Source organism: Microplitis demolitor, chromosome 10 (assembly GCF_026212275.2).
Source record: "Microplitis demolitor isolate Queensland-Clemson2020A chromosome 10, iyMicDemo2.1a, whole genome shotgun sequence".
Taxonomy (NCBI): domain Eukaryota; kingdom Metazoa; phylum Arthropoda; class Insecta; order Hymenoptera; family Braconidae; genus Microplitis; species Microplitis demolitor.
Window position 1 is genome coordinate 7,939,339 of NC_068554.1, and position 21,804 is coordinate 7,961,142.

General features: G+C 35.1%; 1 protein-coding gene across 11 annotated transcripts in view; it reads left to right on the forward strand.

Moving 5' to 3' along the window:
* Positions 1-21,588, forward strand: part of LOC103577291 (syntaxin-binding protein 5) — a 245,942-nt gene extending 224,354 nt beyond the window's left edge. For all 11 annotated transcript variants that reach the window (XM_053742555.1, XM_053742554.1, XM_053742559.1 and 8 more), the window contains 2 exons: positions 466-590; positions 21,130-21,588. In XM_053742555.1, coding sequence (XP_053598530.1) covers positions 466-590; positions 21,130-21,392 — 388 coding nt within the window. In that variant the 3' untranslated portion in view covers positions 21,393-21,588. The remainder of the gene's footprint in view (positions 1-465; positions 591-21,129) is intronic.
* The last annotated feature ends 216 nt before the right edge of the window (positions 21,589-21,804 follow it).

Sequence of the window (21,804 nt, forward strand, 5' to 3'; positions counted from 1 at the left end):
TTATCTTAGGCACATGATTAGTAATTATTAGTTTCAAACACACACACACACACACACACACACACACACACACACACACACACACACATTCTGTAATTGTCAGTATAGTTTTCTAAAATCACTAAACGTTAGCTTCGGTCGAAAACTCGATTTTCGAAAATCGGGGTCAAAACAATAAATTCTTATATTTTTTGAAAATCTATTTTTTTGGCGGAGAGTTAAAAAATCGTTGAATTGACATTAATTAACTCATATTTACTTCAAAACAACTTGACAATAATATTTGTTATACAACATCACCAGTTTATTGTGAAATGCTCGCCGAATATTTACCGTGATTTGACAACACTCTGCTCAGTTTAACTCAACAACCTACCTCTGACCCTGTGAGAAAATGAGTTTAATATGTCACCCTGTTTATAGTGGATCAAGGTTCTGATTAATTCATGAATTTTTTATTTTTAGCTCCGAGTTGACTGAAATGATGGGAGACTTATTTGCCACAGTAGATATGCCAGAAGCGCCTAAAGAAAGTTTCTTTAAAGGTCTTTTTGGTGGCGGTACGCGTAGTATAGATCGTGAAGAACTATGTGAGTATAATTAAAAAAATTAATGCATTAGCCTAAGATGTATGACGTTCTTGTATTATTTGCATTAAAAAGACGAGCTTTAAAACCTTTTTAGTCAGTGAGAACGTGGCAATTTCAAATAAATCTGAATTAGTGGAACAAAAACATCATTTTTATTCTTAGAATGAAAAGATCATTTGCTTCTGTCTACTGACTTATTATTTTATTCCAACCGACAAATATGACTGCTGATAAAGCGGTGTTAGTCTTAAAATTGTCTCATTCTAACTGAATTTAGGCTTTGTAACTGCAAACTTGAACGCAGGTGCTATGAAATAGTATATTGTGTAGCAAGGGATGAAACAAGAAGATTTCGGATAAGGGTGATGATTCCTTGAGTAGGCGGTATTTTTGTTGTGACTCAAAAAGTAAATGTGTCCGAAAGCTCAGACGAGTAGTTTATCACCCAGGGATGGGACTAGTGGATAATAGTTGTCTACAACTTGAAAGCGACATAATCGGAGAGGACCTTTTTTTCGCGAGGGCGTACCGCGGCTTACCATTTCATCCCGAAGTGGTATCTGACCAATATATGGAACTGGTATCATAGGTGATACCAGTTCCATTGACGAATTTTTATGTGTTTTTTGTAGTTTTTCTTAGGGTAGTTTTTTCAACCCTATTTGGTATTCTTGAGTTACGAACTGCCTCGATCTGAGTTAGAAGAGTAGTAAATTCTTCGAATGTGAACAAGGATTTTCCTACTGTCTCTGTGACATCATGCTTAATATAATTCACAGCTGCTTCTCACTTTCCACTCATGTGCGGGGCTGCTATAGAATTAAAATGCCATGTGACTTGATTCACAGTGGTATGGTTGACGAGATTTTTCAACACCTGAGTACCTTGGGTAAAGAGCGTTTTGATTTCTTGTTTAGCTCCCTTGAACGTTGTTCCCCAGTGACCGTAGAGCGCTGAGCATACGCCTCTTGGGCTTGTGAATTGATGCAGAGAAGTGATAAACTCACTAGAGGAGAAATTGCTGATTACCCCTAGGTACACTGCTGAAATGGATAAGCAGAAGAACACATAAACCCATCTTTTGTATGTTTTGATTCTTCGTCTATTCCAGTTTTTGAGTATTATTGGTCCAGCATAGTTCACTCCTGTATGCGTAAATAGTGAAGATGGAGTGACTCTAGGTGCTGGTAACTGTCCCACTAGTTGCTGGGCACGTTCAGCTCAGTTCGAGCACATCGAACACATTTCAAGATCGCTGAGCTTACTGGCTGTCTGCCACCAAGAATCCAGTACTTTTAGCGAATGTAGGCCAAAGTAAGTTGTGTACCACCGTACATGGTATACTCATGTGCGTCAGAAATCATGAGTGCTGAGACTGCCGCGTTCCGTGGTAGAATTTAAATAATATAGCGGGACCGAAGTGCACATTCGTTTTATGGAAAGCTGTTTTCGCGTCTTTTTGGGCATACACGCGTTGTGCGGCCAATCCTACCCCTGCCCGAGACAACACTCTTGGCCGAAAAATATGATCAAGTGTCGACTAAGGTAGACGTCAACCGGAGGTATAACCCAAACTCCTCATTACGTGTAGTATCTAACCATAGTCACCATGAGTCCATACCTCTCTTGGACCAAACACTACTGCCATCACAGGAAATGAGACTCTGCCTACAGTGGGTTTGGAAAGTGGCCTCCCGTGATACCAGACTCCCATATGCCGAGGATAAGTGGTGGGATGCAACTTCCCTGATAGATTTTCTACTTTTCAAGCTGTGAGACACTCTAATTATTCAAGCCAAATCAAAGATGGCGGACAGTTCGGGGTGTTCTATGGTAGAATAGCAGAATACTTGTATTGGTGTTGTATTGGTGATGTTGTATTGGTGTTGTACTTGAATAATGCCATCGGTATGAACGAACGCCACCAGACGAATGAATGGATGACTACTGAGCCATGGAACGTGTTTGGAGTGTAGGTTGAGTTCGAAGGTACAGTGAGTGCGCTGAGTTGGCTTGATGCAGAACCTAAAGGCGTGAGACACTTACTCAATGGTGATTGGTGTTTTGAATGTAGAGTGTGGTATCCGTTTGATCATGTCTCGGAGCCTAAAGCAGAATGTTGTGACTTGTACCATGTGGTTTAATGATGCTGATATTTTTATTAAAGACTATTTCAAATTTCTCTCTGCTGGAGCAGTGAATAACGCTAACCCAGGTTTTTCTTCAGTTTCGGCTGTTGTATCAAGTCTCAATGAATCTTTTGGCCAGACACTGAATCCTTAGATAGCCATGGTAAGTCAGTGCATCACAGCTGATAATCTCTGAGCTGCGTGGATGTCAGTTCACGCGTTGCAAAGTCTGCTGGATTTTCCATGCCTGAAACGAATCTATAGCAGCCATCTGGAAGAAGATCTTGAATTTATGACACTCTGTATCTGATTAAGTCCTTTCAGTGAGATGGTTGCAATTCGATCCACGTGAGGGTGATTGTAGTCCGTCCTCGGTTCTGTTAATACTTGATTGAGATTAAGAGTGCTCTGGCAGTTTTTGACGAGTTTGGCCAGCATGTGAGTTCCAACCTCGGTGTCGTTAAATATTTTAACGGAGCTACCTTGGTCTTTGAGCAGAGCAGCGTAACTCTGACTCCTTGATTGCGTGTCTGGACTTTAATGAATACGGCAGCTGCCTTTGCCAGTTGTAAGGCATCTGAGAATCCATGAATCTCGAGTGTTAAGCACGTGGATGAGTGGATCCACCATGATATCTTAATTTCGGAGATTTCATTAAGTTCATGTTTGAACTTTTGAATTGACAGGTGAATGAAGAGGGTGTTCCAGCTAATTGTTTCGAGCCAAAGCCCCTGCATCAGCATTTAGCTCGAATGATAAGAGGTGCATTGAATCCAAGAGGATCGAATATTTGAGCGATCTCTGACAAGACTACCCATTTAGTAATCTTTGGTATTGAGTACGGTGATGAAAACAACAAGAAAAATTTATGAAATCTTGAAGACAAGTATATATATCCAAAATTTTGGTTCTAACTTCAGGATTCTCAATTTTGTGATTATAATTTGCTTCCACTTAATGTAGTTAATCGAGTTGAGAAATGATTGCTTGCCCATTTTGCAAGAGGGAAATCACCCGCCTTGCAAAGTTCTTCGAGTTGATCTACAACTTGTTGCAGCGAGTGTGCATTATTAGCCTCACCGAAGATTTCATTAACATATCTTCCGTGGGTTGATGGAGTAACTGCGAGTGGAAATCGATGTCTTCCATTTTCTATTAGCTGCAGCAGCGTGCAAACTGACAAGTATGGTAGTGGTTGAGTTCTGTACTTATCCATTGTGAGTTGATGTGGCGTGATTTCTCCGTGTTCGTTGAACCAGAAAATTTGCTGTAGGAGTTGATCGCGTTCATCTACCAAAATCTGCCTAAACATCTCAGCGAAATCAGTAATGAAGAGCAGTTTGTGTTTGCGTACACCTAAGAGTACGTCAAAAATGTTTAGCTGCAGTTTTAGTCCTGTGTGAAGGATGTCGTTGAGTGATTGATCTGTGTTAGTGGGTTTGGACCCGTTAAACACTACTCGCAGCTTAGTGGTTTCGCTGATTTTTCTTAAAACGCCGTGATGTAGGTGAAACTACGCAGCGTTTGAGAATTCTGGTGGAGTTGATTCCACTATGTGTTGAAAATCTCGGTATTCTTTCAGAACGCTTCTAGGCGTGCGTCCTTGTCTAGACAACGTCTGAGATTGACTAGACAGCGGTATGCTGCTGAATGCAAATTCCCTACTTGACGAGATGTGTGTTTTCAGCAGTAGCCGGACAATGTATCACCCTCAACTCTTTCGCCGATGAGTTTGTCGGAAATATGCTTCGCATTCCTCTTCTTCTGAGGTGAGTGCATTGACTTTACTGGCCGGGATTTCTTCTTGAACCCAAAAACGTGGTAACAGGGCTTGCAGTTGTTGAGTAATCTGCTCGTTAACAGCATAGAATATAATAGATGGTCTGAGTGTGCTGAGTAACTGGGCCAAGAATGATCTATCCAAAAATGGTGTACTGAGCAATTGGTAGGTCATCTGACCACCTGATGATTTCTGGTTTGATGGTGTGACCATAGTGATCGTCTCCAACGATTATGTCGATGGGCCCAGGTGTCATGAATGATTGATCTGCGAATTCCAGGTAATCGCATTGATCCCAATTATGATTGGTGAGTGCTACTGTTAGTATCAATGTTGTAAGACCATCGATAATTTGAGACTGATAATAACGGTTCACTGCGTTTTGGGCCTAAGACAATTCATCCCCGACAGTTCATCCCCGCGACAATTCATCCCCTAACAACTCATCCCCGACAATGCATACCTTAGCATTCCGATCATCACTATGATTATCCCTATCATAATTATGATTATCCAGATCATCATTATGATCATCCCAATCATTATTATGATCATCCCAATCATTATTATAATCATCCCGATCATCATTATGATATGGAATTCTTTAATAAAAAAAGAGAGGAATTGTCGGGGATGAGCTGTCGGGGAATAAATTGTCTTGGGCCCAATACGCATGGCACCGATAATAACTGAGTTCAAAGAATGCCTCGATGAGAGCGTTAGCTCTACTTGATCTCTTGTTCGTTCGGCATTGGCTGTTTCGATACCAGTAACTTGGATAGATGAATGCGTACACTTAAGCTGAAATTATCGTACAAGAGTATCTAAAATAAAGGATAATTTAGAGTCCGGATCAAGCAAAATACGTAATGGAAAATTATTTATCTGATTGCGTAGGTCAACTAGGCATGTTGTCAGTCGAACTGCTAGGCGATGAATGTGATTGTTTTGAATATCAGACGTGTTGAGTGCCGTAGAATGCTATTGAGCGTCGTTCGGCTCGTCAAGAGGCAACAGACGATCGTATTGAGTACTAGTGATGACTTCAGCCGCAGGCTCTTGATTGCTGTCGAGTCCTGGATGCAACGAAATTGTGATTTGTATGCGTCAGGCATGTGATGTCCAAAGCAGTTAGCGCACAATTGTTTGTCCACTATAACTTAACATCGTTTGTTGTAGTTAAGTGTAAGAAACCTCGCACATCTAGTGATGAAGTGATCTCCTTGACAGCAGTTACATGGATACTGCGTTGGTGGAAACGTTTTTATGGAGGTTGAGTGCTGGAGCTTGTCGAGTGCTCAGATGATTGCAGAGTTGATTTACATGATTGTAGAGTATTGACAGCAGCGTAAGATGACGACTTGTTGCCCTTTGGGATTGAATGCAATGTACCAAAAGCTTTCTCTGGTCGTTCTTGAGCCCGAGATTTGCGAATAATGAAGTCGCTGAGCATTTCGAGTGTAGGAAACGCCGTTGAAGATCCCAACTTGTTTTCCCATGATTCTCTCGTGCGGTAATCGAGTTTGGTGATGAGATGAGTCATCATTTTACTATCAACCTTATTGAGGTTGAGTTTGAGTGTATTGAGTGCAGTGATTGCTTTAGAGACTGAATTCAGCAAGTGGTTCAGTTGCTTTAATAAGTGCAAGCTAAATGGTTTCATTTGGATTAATTTGTCCAGCTGACACTGATCAACAATCGTTGATTGTTGTGTCTCTCCTCTACTGCCTCCCACGCAGCCCGAAACTGGTCACCGTTCATTTGCACGCTAGCGATGATGCTGGCGGCTGTACCAGTAAGGGTTGTTTTTAGACACTGGAGATATCGTACCGAGGCTACAGTAGCCTCGTTTATCACGAGAGAGACGAATAGATCGTTGAACTCTGGCCTTCTTTCATACTTTCCGTCGAACGTGGGCATTTCGATCGCTGGGGGCGGGGGGGGGGTCGATTGCTGAGTCGATCTCGAGTATAAGAAGATTTGATTCGACCTTCCTGGCTTGAGAACGTTTAGACTGACTCGTCTTGACCTTGTCAGATGATTTCTTATTGTCAGTCTCTGTGACACTGGAGTCGCTGAATGCCTGGTTGTTATCATTGATAACGATTGTGGGAGTCAGAGGATGGGGGTGTGGTTTCTTGGCGTCCTCTTGATTGCTGAGTGCGTTGAGTGCGACGGTGGTGTCTACGTGTAAGTTACTGGATCTTCCGCTTGAGCTCCTTTTTTATTTTTCTTCTGATCAGCCGTCAGCGGATCACCCATCTCGATCTCTCGCTCGAACACCTGTTGACAGAGGTTATGAGTGCGATACGTCCGCCAGAAGTTGTACTATCGGTACAACCAATCAACCAATCTGACTCAAAGGACCATAAAATGTAGCATAATAAATTAAATGCATGCAGGATTTGACTGGTGGTTAAGGATTGAAACTTTATTTATCACGGCACTTAACGCAAGATAGTGTAAAGAGCTTGGGTAAATTAATTTGAATTTTATTGATTGCAATGAAAATAATTAATCAGGTAAATTATCTCGAAGCTACTATGAATATTGAATGTGTAAAACTTGTAAGAGTGCATGTACAGAAAATAGTGGTCGTGATGTGACCACGTGACGACTTAAAATTGGAGGTCGTGGAGCGAATGATGGATGCACTGATTTTATTTATTATAATAAATAATGAATAATTATAGTCATTGGAGATTGCAGTGAGTTAACTGATTGCACTGAATTTACTGGTTGTACTCTGCCAATGAGAATGACAAGAGAATTTATTTTGTATTGCTGAGTACAAGTATGAATGTGTAAGAGTGATTACAATACCTTTTGCGTCTAAGTGCAGTGTGAGTGAGTTAACAACAGTGATAAGTTGTAATTTCTCGCAGTTGATGAATCCGGGTGATTGTAGATCTCGAATAAATTCGATTTGCTTAATGAATCAGTGATCCGAGAGCGATGGTGATTATTATTGTTGAATGCTGATTTCTTGATAAATTTGTGCACAAATTATAATTTTTAATATACACGCGTATACACTAGTAAAGTTGGTTGCAAAAAATAATGGCGTCGGACTTCTTGTCACGAGACAAGGAAAATATAAAGTGAATGCATCACACTGCCTATGATCGAATTTAAAACTGTGACTAGTGCGCCCAGTAGATGCTGCCTTGAAATTGTTATAATTACAACTGTGAACGAATTCCGCAGTCGGTAATCACGCACCAGTATTCTTCTTCCGCAGTATGACAAGGAGACAACATTCACAAAGGGATAATTTAGTGGTTTACTCTTTTTCTTTCTCAATGTTGATAGTGGTTGTTAAGTTTTTGGTGTATTGAATTCGGACAAACCGCTTGTAATGTCCCGTCATTGAGGGGTTCGAAACAATTAATAAAAATATGAAAAACGGTTAACCTGTGAACCAGCCCCGAAACTTCTTGGCGTTTTCAAGCTCAAGGAGCAAACGTTTTCGAATTTATTCGAAAAAAAAAAACCCTTTTTTGAAATTTTTCGTTGTTGATATCTCTTGAACAAATGATTCAATTTTGATGGTTGAGATGGCATTCAGCGCGGCTTATAGAGTTCTAGAGCTAATGAAATTTTGAAATTAATCTATGAAGTAAGTTAGAAATTCTCCGAAAAAAGCATTTCAAAAGTTTGGTTTTTTTTCAAATATCTCGGAACATACTGTACTAACTAAGCTTAAATCTTTATAGATTGTAGAAATTTATATGCCCCTTTAAACGCTACCTAAACAATCTGAATTGGTTAATTCGTTCCAAGGCTATAAAATATTTACATACATACGGACGTATACACATGCATACATAAGGACGTCACCACGAATTTAGTCAGAATAGCTTCCTAGGATCTCAAAATGTCGATATCTGTTACAAACTTATTTTCCGAAAATCGGACCGGAATCAATAGCTTTCTTTTTTTTTCAAATTCAGTTTTATTAGCGGGAAGTTGAAAAGGTAATAGAATTTATGTTTTTAAATTCTTTTAATCACCCAATAATACTCGAGCTTTTAGATTCACCAGAAAATTCAAAACAGTTCGAAGCGAATTGATTTTTTCAATACTCTTCAGTTTCTTTGTAACGCTAAATAGTTATCTTATTCCTAATTTACCGGGAGATTCAAAACGCTTCAATACTTTCTAATCGTTGAGGTGAGTTTAACTCCATTCAGATTTCATGACTATAAATCGCTCTGAATAGTTTTTAATCGTAAAAGTAAATTTTAAAAATATTCAATTTTTATCGCCTTGAATACTTTTAAATCAAAATTTTTAATTCTTTTGAATATCTTCTGATTGTTATGGTGAATTCAAAAGTACTTCAATTCCCTGTTTTGAATCGCTTTGTGTTGTTTTGAATTAAAAACTTGAATTTAAAAGTATTTAAACATTATCATTTTAAATCGTTTTGAATACTTTCTAATCGTTAAGGTAAAACTAAAAATTTAGAGATTTTATAATTTTGAATTACTTTGAATGTCTTTTAATCGTTGTGGACAATTCAAAAGTATTTAAACTTCACTAACTTAGATCACTTTGAATACTTTTTAGTGCCAAATGAGGATTTAATCTGATTCAAGAAGATTAAAAAATTTTTAATCATTTTCTATGGTTCTTTTTACTATTAAAAAAAATGATTGAAAAATTTCAACTGTCCTTGAATCTGATTGAATATCTTTTCAGCATGAAAATTTTTAAAGTAATTCAAAATAAGAAAGTATAAAACTTCAAATTCACCATAACCTGAATCCTTTAAACTGACCTTTACGATCAAAAAGTGTTAAAACCATTTTGGAATGATAATATTTCAAATTTACAGGTAAACCAGAAATTCAAGTATTATTTGGCGATTAAAAAGCATTTGAAAATTTCAGCAGCTTTCTTATCTTCCCGCTAATAAAATTGAAAATTTAAAAAAAAAAGGAAGTTACTGGTTTTGGTCCGATTTTCGAAAATGGAATTTCTAACAAATCTTGATGTTTTAAGATTCTAAGAAGCTATTCTGACTAATTCACAGATAATGTCTGAATCCGTGTATGTGCGTATGTACGTACGCATGTATGTAAATATTCTGTAACTTTTAAACGGATAAACGGATTTTTTCAAGAGAAACCATAGTCGAAAGAATTGCAAAAAAGTGTTTTTTTCTAATAAAATCTAAGTGGTTGAACTCATTGATGACGGTGGTTTTTTGAGCATTAGTGATTAAAAAACTGCGTCGATTGTCACGTTGAAAGTCAAAATTAATTCATTATTTCAAAAGATATTGGTGATTAATAATAAGAAAAATAACAATTTACTTCATTTATTCCGAATAACTCAAAATATTAGCTACCAAGTGATACAAATTTTTCATATGTATTTTCTTAAACTTGGGACATGATTGTATCTTCTTAAAACCACAACACAATAATATGCCCGTAAAATACTTATGTAGTACTAAAAAGTAAGAATCTCTATGAGTGTATGCTAGGGTGACCCAAAGAAAAGACAATTTTTTCTGAGTCTCTTATGGAAATTTGTTGGTTGAAGATGTTTTAAGAAGCTTATCCAAAAATCAGCTCGATAAAAAATTTTCAAGAGGCCGTTCACAAATTTTGAAAATATAAAAAATGATCGGAATTCGGATTTTATTGTTCTAAATTTCTCCTTTATCGTGGCAACTATAGTTGATATTAGTTAAATCATGACTACGCAAACAATTTAAGCCTAAAATGTAAATATTTAAACGTCGCTTAAGAATTTTGATTGTTTCCAAGTATTGTCATTTTTAGTAGAAGATCTGAACCTAAATCGACCTTCACCGAGCTGATAATAGAATAAAACTTATTTCGTAATAAATTTAATATATTAGAAAGTTTATTAAAAATGAGTTTGCATAAAAAAAATTTAGAAAATCCAAAAGTGCACGACTCATAATGCTCATTTATTATGAAATAATATCATAATAACAAAAAAATGGCGGGAAGCACGAATAAATTAAAAATATTTAAAATTTGTTGTTTTTTTTTTTTTTTTTTTAATTACATTAGTAATTTTTTATAATTATAAAAGAATTTTCTTAAAATATCTCGATTAATAATAAAAAAAATATATATATATATAAATAAAAACAAATAAAAAAAAAAGAGAATTAAATTAAAAAAAAAACGAAACAAAAAAAAACACATGAGTCGTGCAAAACAAAGAATAAAAAATTTTCAATTTAAAAAAAAAACAGCTGTACTAGGAAAGTGATGCACAGGCGTCCCTGGTGAAATAAAATGTACATAATATCTATAGATATTGATATATCACCATCCATGTTAATTTTACATGGATATATATAGATATACAGTCTTGTAGTTTTCGTTTTTTATTAATTGTAATTAAACGACACTGAATTAATTAATCATTCGCATTCAGTGACCTACAATCGTCGATTAGAATTTTTTAAAAACAAATTTAACTCAAATAATGGATTTTTTCACAAGTTATAGTGTTTCCGGGGTTTTATCCATGACGGACAGGAAAATTTTTTGACCTATTTTGGGGTTTTTTTCCGATTCTATTGCAGTAAATCAATTTTTAAAAAGTTTGGAATTAATATCCATTAAATTATCTCGACAATAGTATGCAAAATATCTTGATTCCGTGAACTAACAAGGCTATAATAATAAAATAGCTGCCAAAATGAGGCGAACAAAATTTTTCGATCGTAAAGCGCTCTTTGATGCTTCGCATCATGAGTCGTGCAATACTGGACAAAATATTTTTAATTATTTTTTAAAAAATGAGTTTTCATTCAATATTGCAACATCAAGATAATAAGATAATTTTATCCTGCCTTAAAGTATTAACCATATAGAATGTGCAGACGTTGGGTAGACCATTATTTACCTGGACAGACTACTGGGTTGCCAGGTATAAACAGGTATGTCGATTCCAGTTACTTTCACTTGACTGGATAATGGAAAAAATTTTATATCAACATAAGCGCTGTTTTATTGCAAACACGTTGATATATGGTTGTCTGCAAGAAATTTGGTCCTAATAGAGGTTTGCAAATTTTAAAGATTTAAATTTCAACGCATATGGAAATGAGTGACAGAATGATCCGAGGTAAGTATACTGTGTAGTAATAAAGGACCCAAAATTGCAGTCGTGTCTGATGGGACCCTCAATATAAGAAAGTGCGCATGCTCGGTACGTAAACTATGGAGGGTAGAGGTACTTCTACTACCCTCCATATAGTAAATAGTGCACGTTATTTTATACCTGTTTATACCTGGCAACCCAGCAGTTCGTCCACGTAAATAATAGACAAACCAATATCTGCACATTCTATATGTTTTATACTTTAAGTCTGGAAAAAATTTTGTTATTATCTTGATGTTGCAACATCTAATGGAAAATCATTTTTCAAAAAATGATTAAAAATATTGACACGTAGCGATTCAAACGTGAATCGCTGCACGCGCTTTTCCATCTCGCCGTGAATTTAACAACACCTCCTAGCTCAAATCAAGCGCATTTATTTATTATAATTTATTATTATTTAAATATTTATATTATTTTGATAGATTATTTTAGTATGATTTCATTATAAATTTATTGATATAATTGTTTATTATGTTTATATATATGTTTTGATAATTATTCTGAATATTATGTACTTAATCGATATTTTCATTTCAGTTAGTAGCACACGTGCGTGTATATTATAGATAAGAATATCGACCGAAAGGAGAGTAAGTCGATATAGTGGGGATAAAAAATATTTTTCTCCAGCCACGTGGTGCACTGAAATAATTTTTATTTTATTGTTTAAAGGGTTAATAATTATTATGCTTATGTTTATAAATAGAAAATATTATTTAATTTATTATGATAACATAACTTAGGTCGTTTAATGAATTTACATATTTTATTTGAATTGAAAATTTCGGGTCCGAGGTCATGAGAGGGGATAACACGGTAGTGATACCCCTCCCTCGGAAAAATCAACGAAAAATAATCAGAGAGGACCGGGATATTGTAAAGATAGGACGTGTTGTTGTCTGTGGTTATTTTTGAGTAAATTGTTCTGGCCCAGATGCCGTAGTAAAATAATTACATAGTTAAAGTTTGTTTAATTTGGATAATTAGTATCTTATTATATTAAGTAAAAAGTATAGTTTGAGCATTGTTTATGGTTAAATAGTTCCAGAAGTAAATTATCATTAACGCTGGTAAGTCAATTGTGTCATCATTTGTTGCATCGGCTATCGCTGGTCCTTCAGTAGAGTTGAACGCGGTATTTGTTTCATAAATAATTGAACCTGAGTTATTGTTATAATAAGTTGAATATATTCGGCGTCCGTCACAGCATTTGGGTGCATATGTACTAAGACGCGTCGAGTGAATTCCTTAGGAGATTAGACAAGGATAGCGTATGTAGCTCCTTTTTTTACAACAGTACTTAAAATATTATTTCTCTGGGTAAAATTTATTTTATAAATTAATGGTATGCAACCCAGGTTTACGTTATAATATTCTGTCCAGGATTTTTTTGGCAAACCCATTTATAATATATTTTCTTATATACTAAATTTATTGTAAAATAAAGTTTATTCTATTATCAGCTCAGTGAAGGTCGATTTAGGTTCGGATCTTAGACTGTTTGGATGTTTTTAAGCGACCCTTGAATATTAATAATGAAACTTCTCGATTTTCAGGTAGATTTTTCTGAAATCTAGCTATTGTATTTGTCCTCATCGTCGATTTTTCAAGAAATTTTGTCATAACCTATCATAGTTGGTTGAGTGGGTTCAAAAATACCATTCGTTAAAAACTTTATGTATGTATGTATATATATTCAGTGATTGGGGTAATATTATATAATAAATCGATTGAACCAACTAATTATGTTAAATAAATATTTTATTTAACGAACGAATGTAACACAGTCAAATTAAGAATACAATAGGAAATGCATAGATTCGTGTACGCAGTCCAGCGGAAAAATCGATGTTCGACGTAGATTGACGAAATTTATCGATCGCTTCGCCCGGTAGCAACGCTACAGAATTCCCTTCGTTTTTTTTTAAATTTAATACACGATATTTAAAATAATGGAGTACTTACAAATGATATGTATAAATAAATAAGCAAATGAATGAATATAATAAAATAGTAAATTTTTACTTGTAAAAAAAACTTTTATTTAAAAAAAAAATATGTGAATTGCATGAATTTTTTAAATATTAAAGCAGACTTGGCATTTTTGAGTCTCGGTTACTGTGCTATTGTTCGGCCGGGAATTTGCTGTCATCTTGTCGACTGAATTCGCCTTGCAACCCGGATTCCACCTGTCCACTGAAATGCCAATTTGTCGTCCTTCAAAATCGACAATGAAGTACTTATATATATTTATCATGTCGATTTATTATACAATATGGGCCTTCATACAGTGGCGAGAATGATGATCCAACATGGTCGTTGCGTATTAATACGTGGCTGCAAATACTAAGGTTCCTAAAACAGAAAACAGAATGGTTGCTATGACGCGACATTTCGGCCAGTACCAATGAGTAAAAATGACGTTTTAGAGTATTGACAATGTCATGAGGCGTAGTTTTGTTAGTGGGAGTAAGTGACTCACCAGGTAAACGGATAGGCTCACCATATACTAATTCAGCCGGTGTCGTCTGTGTGCCATCTTTCCAAGCAGTGCGTAAGCCGAGTAAAATGGCTGGTAGTGCGTCATACCATGACTCTCAATAACACAAAAATGCTGATTTTAGCTGACGACGTAAACTATCGACGAGACCATTTGCTTGTGGGTGATTCGGCGTAGTATGTAGGTATTTTATTTCATGAAATTTTAATAACACTTGAAATAATGAAGATTCGAATTCCGGACCTTGGCCCGAGGTTATACGTTTCAGTACTCCGTGGCGTGAAATACTGTGCAGCGATACTGCATGTACTATCGTCTCTACAGCTCCATTCGATAACGGGACATCATCAGGAAACGTCGTAAATCGGTCGATGATACTCAAGTATTGATTAAAACCTCTTGACGTCTTTGAAGACACTAAGTCAATGTGTATATCCTTGAATCGCTCTGCTAGTAATCGACGGCCTCTACATTAATCGACGACTAGACGTATCGTTTGAAATCAATTTTCAGTCAACCTTTGATTCCAGGGCGAGTGGCCGTGTGTAACGAACGAAACTTTCCGCCTCAGAGGGCCTAGAACATATAAACGCACTGTACCTGACACGGTGTCACAATATAATGCAGGTCCATTATCGAGTTGAATTGTCTTCAAATTCAAGGCAGTTGTTTGGCGTAACAACTGCTTAAGTTCATCGTCGTTTTGTTGAGCGTCGGCAAGTACTTGCGACGTGATAGCAGTAGATACTGCTTTGACATGTGACAATGTGTGAGTGACAATATTGTCGGTGCCCTACACATGTCGGATATCGGTAGTGAACCGACCGATAAAATCGAGCCGACGAAATTGCTAAGGCGATGCTATTTCGGTGCGCTGTTAGTATACGTGTTTAAGTGCCTTGTGAGCAATGTAGATCGTAACATGTCGGCCTTCGAAGATGTGCCGAAAGTATTTAACAGCCTCGTAGATGGTCTTTGACTTGTGGTCATACGTCGACAATTTTTGAATCGACGGGGACACTTTTCGACTGAAAAATTCTAGTGGTCGCCAGCTGTTATCCACTTCTTGTTGTAATACATCTCCAATTCCTATTTCAGATGTGTCGGTAAATATTGCCCAGTCGGCATCGATTTTAGTGTGTACTAACAAAGTAGCATCCGCGAGAGCTGACTTGAAAGACTTTTGAACTTCAGTCGTCCAGTTGACTAGATGAAGGCCTTTGACTTTTGGTCCTTCCAAAATTTTATTTAACGGTGCTAGAATTTCTGCAACATTCTTCATGAACTTTCTGTAGAAATTCACAGTGCTGAGAAATTGACAAAGAGCTTTTACGGTAATAGGATACTCGAGATTGACAATCGCCTCTTTTCCGGTAACAGTATGATTCCATCGTTAATAATTAGATGGCCAAGAAATATTATTTCTGGTAGTTCGAAGTAGAATTTCGGTCACATTTATTACGAGCCCATATTCATCGCACAAACTCTATTCTCCAAACTTCTTCTGCGCTAAATGGTGAAGCCCAGGCGCTGTCGGGTGGTCTGCAAATACCTTCCTCGATCGTTTTTTGGAACACGGCTTCAGCAATTTTAAGCTTATCTGGAGCCAGGCATCTTGCTTTGGAATTCTCTTGGTAATTCTCTTAGTAATTCTATATGCACAGAATTACCATCGACTACTATGATATTTGTTTCTGCGATGTCATAATGACTTAAGAAGTCTGCACCTATAATCGGCTTAGTGACGTCAGGAATTATAAAATTCCATGAAAAATCACGGTGAAGTCCAAGGTTTAATTTTGACGACTTTAAATTATAAGTTTGAATTATCGAGCCGTTCGCGGCATGCAATCGGTAACCTATGGGTGTACTAATTGATTTCAGCCAGCCACATAAAGAGAAGGATAGATCGGAACCGAAATCGACAAGATATTTCGGATATACTATTTTTATCCTAAAAGGTTGTTAATTTCAGTATCAAAATATACCAGTCCAATATTTTTCCTGATGTAGTTGTATACCAAGGAGGATTATTCCCGTCAAAGTTTATAGCACCCATTCATTGGGTCAAGTACACTTTATATCTAACTATACAGTGGTATCAAATTTTGAAGCAGCAATTTATCTATCGATAAGGTAGATTTCGAAGAGCAATTGTGTCACAAATACGAATAATAATAAGGGAAAAATTTGATTAGTTATTTATAATTTAAATTAAGTGTAATAAATTATTATAGCTATCGCTGAACGTATTAATATTTATAACTATTTTTATATATCCTTCCTTTATTTTATGGAGTAATTTATATAGACTTACCATGATAAAAATTATGGGCCCCATAACTCGGCCCAAATAATCTCTTGATGCCTCTTCTGAGTGCGAACAAGACGAGCTCCGAAGACTCGGTTCCATCGTAAGGGAAAGTAATTCCAATTGGTCGATTAAACTACCAGAGCTCAAAGGCTCAACAACACAAGAGCTCGGTAACTCAACAATACATGAGCTCGAAAGCTCAATAACACATGAGCTCGACGGCTCAACAAGAACTTCCTCACATTTAATTCTCGGACGACCTTTGGTGAGGCCCGCGATGACATCTTGAATCCCGCGACCGAACTATACTGCACATTCTGACCTCCTGCTTCATCGGCCATGAAGCATAAAGAATAATATTATAGGTGGTGACGAAGCCCGAACTGCTGAATAGCACTCTAAGTATAGGAAGGGTGGAACAGCTAGTAAGCGCTCGCTCCTTTAAGGTTCTTTAGACAAAAGATTTGTATTCAGGTTGAATTTTAGGTTTTATTCCTCTGAACCAGGAGACAGGAGAGTCAGTCAGTTAACTAGTACAGAGTTTTGTGGTATTTGAGATTTCACGATCAACTAACTGATTTTGCTGTTCTTCGACTAAGTACATTCATCAAAGTGTTAACGTTGCATCTCAGGTTTCCTATGAGAGAATCATCATGGCCCGGGTCTTATGCATTGTCATCTGTTTAGACTATCCGCAAGCCACGGTGATTCTCTTATCGTAAGAGATTTTCGTTAAATTGTTGGCAGTGAATAAAAATAATATCGCCAACAAAGTAACAATTTATTTATTTATTTATGAATCTAAGAAGTGTTGAACCGTTTATGCACCCACCGTGGCGAATAAATAATTCAAGACTTAAAAAAAAAAAAATTTATAGAATTTTTATTTAAATGTAATTAAGGCCAGATTGTAACAATAGTTACAATAAAAAATTAGTAATTTTAAATGAATGATAATTTTGTTTTTTGTTTTTATATTACATTGTTTGAAAGATGCTGACATATGTTTTGGCCCTAATAATTATTTAACTAAATATAAAAATTAAATTATTTTATAAGAAAAATAACATAGAATCTAATTTAGTTTATCTTACTTTTTATTTTTATTATAAAACAAACATTAATAATTATAGCGACAATGACAAATTAGTTTGATCTACAGTGATCTAAATCCTACATATAAGTAAGACCTACAAAAATATTGGTTTTCCATTTTTTGTCTACGAAGATCAAGACAAAAAACGGAAAGTTTTGAAACTGAAAAAACTCGAAATTTTTATTTTTATGGAAATTTCAAAGCTCTTTGAAATGGCAACACGACATTTGATCCGCGCGACAAAACATCCTCGGACAAAAGGTCCCACGACAAAATCTCCCAACCATAGATATTACCACAATCTCGTTCAAAGTTAAAACTTAAAAAACAAGACTTGATGTTGTAAATAATGTAAGATGATGAACCATAAACTGTTTTAAGTTTTTTACCTTGCTCATGTACACTTTATTCTTTACCTAACAACTGATCAATTATTAGATATCGCGTGTTAGAATGTGTAATTCGTCGCGTCAATTCACCAACTTATAATCTTTAGCAAGCTTAAAGTTTAATAGACATCAAGCAGTATTAGGTTTCATCCCAGATATGTTGGTGGAATCATCAATGAGGCACCTCCAACACATCCTGCCTCAAACCCAATACTGAAGTAACCAAAAAATTATAAAATGGGTTGGACCTATAACGCCAGCGTCCATCGTACGGTTTTAAATAAAATTAATTATTAAATATTTTCAATTTTTTATTCAAACTATTATAAGATGGTAAGTTACCGACTACACGCAGGTAATAAACGCCATCTGTGTATACACGGCAGACTTTTTTCTCCGTCCATGTGCCACATCATCACACAAACCGTTTCAATAGAGTCCTACGGGTCAATTGTCCAGGGGGTATTCCGTTCACGGGTATTCTGTCTACGGGTGAAATCTTACGCAGCCCTTTGACACAAAATTTTTTCAAAAATTGTAGATCAAAGAGATCCTCAAAAGTCTGAATTAATTTGAATTCATCTACTTTGATCAATACAGATCGCAATTATGGACAATTCCGATCTCTGTTGTTCTGATGACATTTAACTAGATCTAAGTTTTTTTTCTCGGAAATCTATTTTTTCTTATAAAGAAGAATTTATAAATGTATGTGGTTTCAAAAGTTTCTTGAAATTCAAAGTAATTTTGAAGAATTTCAGAAAAAACGAATCATATGTGGTCATGTAGGGTCATTCACCTGCATCTAAATAAATAAAAAAGACTCTGTATTTCAATTTCATCACTCGGTGCAGTGGTTAACGCGCCAGACTTTGAATCTAAAGGACCCAGGATCGAGCCCAGCCAACGCCACGGTTTTTCATCGAAAAAAAAAAAAAAAAAAAAATGATGACCTACTTCAGAGATTATTAGAATACATAAGACATCTGACTGTCATGAGATTTCTTTTTTTTTCATTATTTTATCAATATTTTTTTTAAATATAACACTATATATGGTCATATTTAGCTATATATATCTATTTATGGCCATATATGTAAATTGTCAATATATGGCCATATATGGTCATATATGAGTCGTTTTTCCCGGGTGTACTTAACTATACGACTTCTCATAGAACTCATTCATTTTTATAAAATCTCTATGGAAATTTATGAGAATCTATTAGAGTATATAAGATTTTCTTAACAGGGTATGCATTAGGGTGTGTCATTTCAGAGCAACATTTTTTTTTTTAATTGCATGGGAAAAAAAATCATAGTCCAACACAAAAAAAAATTTTCGCGCAAGAAAAAAAATTCAATGTCGATTACAGACCTAGCTCATTGAAAAAATCGATTTCCCGTTTAAATAACACGGGAACATTTTATTTTCAACTTTGAGTATTTTTAACCCGTTAACTAATCAATAGATCGAATAGACTAACACATATTTTTGTAGGAAATTGTACGCGCTACAAAAAAGGTCTCTTATCATTTTTTGATAATTCTATCTGTTCAAAAGTTATTGGAGTTCGAAGTTAAGCTCTAGTAAATTTCGAGATCTTTTTACTTTTGGTAAAACTATCAGACTTACCACAAAATGTAATAAGATATTTTTTATTGAAAATGTTATTCTCTACAAATTCCAATGAATAAAATTGTTTCAAACTCCGTATTGTTTTCTAGTTATTTTCATTTCAATTTTGAGCTCTTTAAATCGATCAGAACACGACTTTTTTCAGAGCTTGAAATTAAAATAAAAATAACTTTAAAACAATGCGGTATTTGAAAAAACATTACTAAAAATAATTTGCAGGCAATAAAGTTTCCAATAAAAAAGATCCTATGACATTTTGTGATAAGTCTGATAATTTCACCGGAAAAGTAAAAAGATCTCGAAATTTATTAGAGCTTAACTTCTAACTCCAATAATTTTTGAACAAATAGATTTATCAAAAAATGATAAGAGACCTTTTTTGTAGCGCGTACAATTTCCTACAAAATTATGTGTTAGTCTATTCGATCTATTGATAAGTTAACGAGTTAAAAATACTCAAAGTTGAAAATAAAATTTTCCCGTGTTATTTAAACGGGAAATCGATTTTTTTAATGAGCTTGGTCTGTAATCGACATTGAATTTTTTTTCTTGCGCGAAAATTTTTTTTTGTGTTGAACTATGATTTTTTTTCCCATGCACTTAAAAAAAAAAATGTTGCTGTGAAATGATACACCCTAGTATGCATGTATATGACTCATACTTACATCAAGGTAAAAATAGTATTCATATTTTTCTAGTATATAACGCGATAAGAGTTAATAATCATAAATTTGTCGGCATATTGTAGTCGTGTTTCTGGTTGGTATATTTGCAATTATTTTGTTTCAGTGTGTTTTAAGCATCATTTGTGCTCATAAGCCCACAGTAGCGTATTCAAGACTACTGAATCCTAGCGGTTCGGATTTACCGTGATTCACAGTAAATTACCGTAATTTTACCTCGAATCGCCGTAACACAGTGATTTCACTGTAAATCTCGTCGATTTGCAGTGAATTATTGTGTAAGCTCACCGTGATTTTACTATTAATGGCGGTAATTCAGGAATAATTACGGTGATTCACGATAAGTCGGAGTTACTCACCGCGTTGACATGATTCGAATTTGCTAGAGTATTATTACTCACCTCTAATACTACCCATGACAATAGTCCAAAGACATTGTTATTTAACATAGAGTCCACGAGATGTTGACTACTAAACTTAAGGCTATCAACTTGTCTCATGATAGTAATAAATGCAATTAACAGAGTCGACAATGAAAGGGCTAGTGATGATTATTGAATCATAGTGACAGCCTACACAATAACGATTACTCGCATTTAATCCATTACGATAATAATTTTATAAATTTAAGTAATTAACAACTCAAAAAAAGTCTAATTATAGATTTCCATCGTTCGTTATAAAAAAAAAAGTCGCAGCTTAGTGACTGATCTAAGAATCGAGTCCGTTACAAAGCTGACTGAACTTATCAATTGGTTTGCTAATAATTATTGTTTTTAACTCTCACTTCTAATTTTAAAACTATCATTATCTCTAAGACAATTATTAAAAGTTTAAATCTCATTAAAGTTGGCGAATCAAGTGGACGTGCATCACGTACAATAGCTAAGCACATACCAGGACCTAATGCTAATCCTGAAGCACTACGCGAACGAGTTTCAACGGCGACTGGTGAAGTTGCCATGGCACATCAAATGGTCATGGAACGTGGCGACAAATTATCACAGCTAGAAGAAAGGACTGCGCGTATGATGAACGAATCGGAAAATTTCGCTACTTCAGCTCATGGACTTATGCACAAATACAAAGATAAAAAATGGTATCAGCTATGAGTCTGAAACATAATACTTGTTATTAAATTTTAAAGAAACAAATTATAAGAAATAGTAATATAATATTTAAATCAATAAGAGAAAAAGATCTTTTGGAATGAAATACTATAGTTCAATGACAATTTACTACGCACACAATATATCAAACAAAACCGAAGTAAAAAATAATTAAATAGAAAAAAAATAGTAGGTAATAAAAAATGTATTCAATAAAATTATTAAATTACAATATATATATATATATATATATATATATAGTTATTAATTGTTGTTAATCCTTATTCTTATTAAAGAAAGAAAAAAAAAAGAAAAAAAAAATTACTAAAAGAAAGAATACATAAAACAAATGCATTAAAAAAATCAATAAAATAAAAAAAATTTTATGAATAGTAAAAAGTGACATGAAACAAAT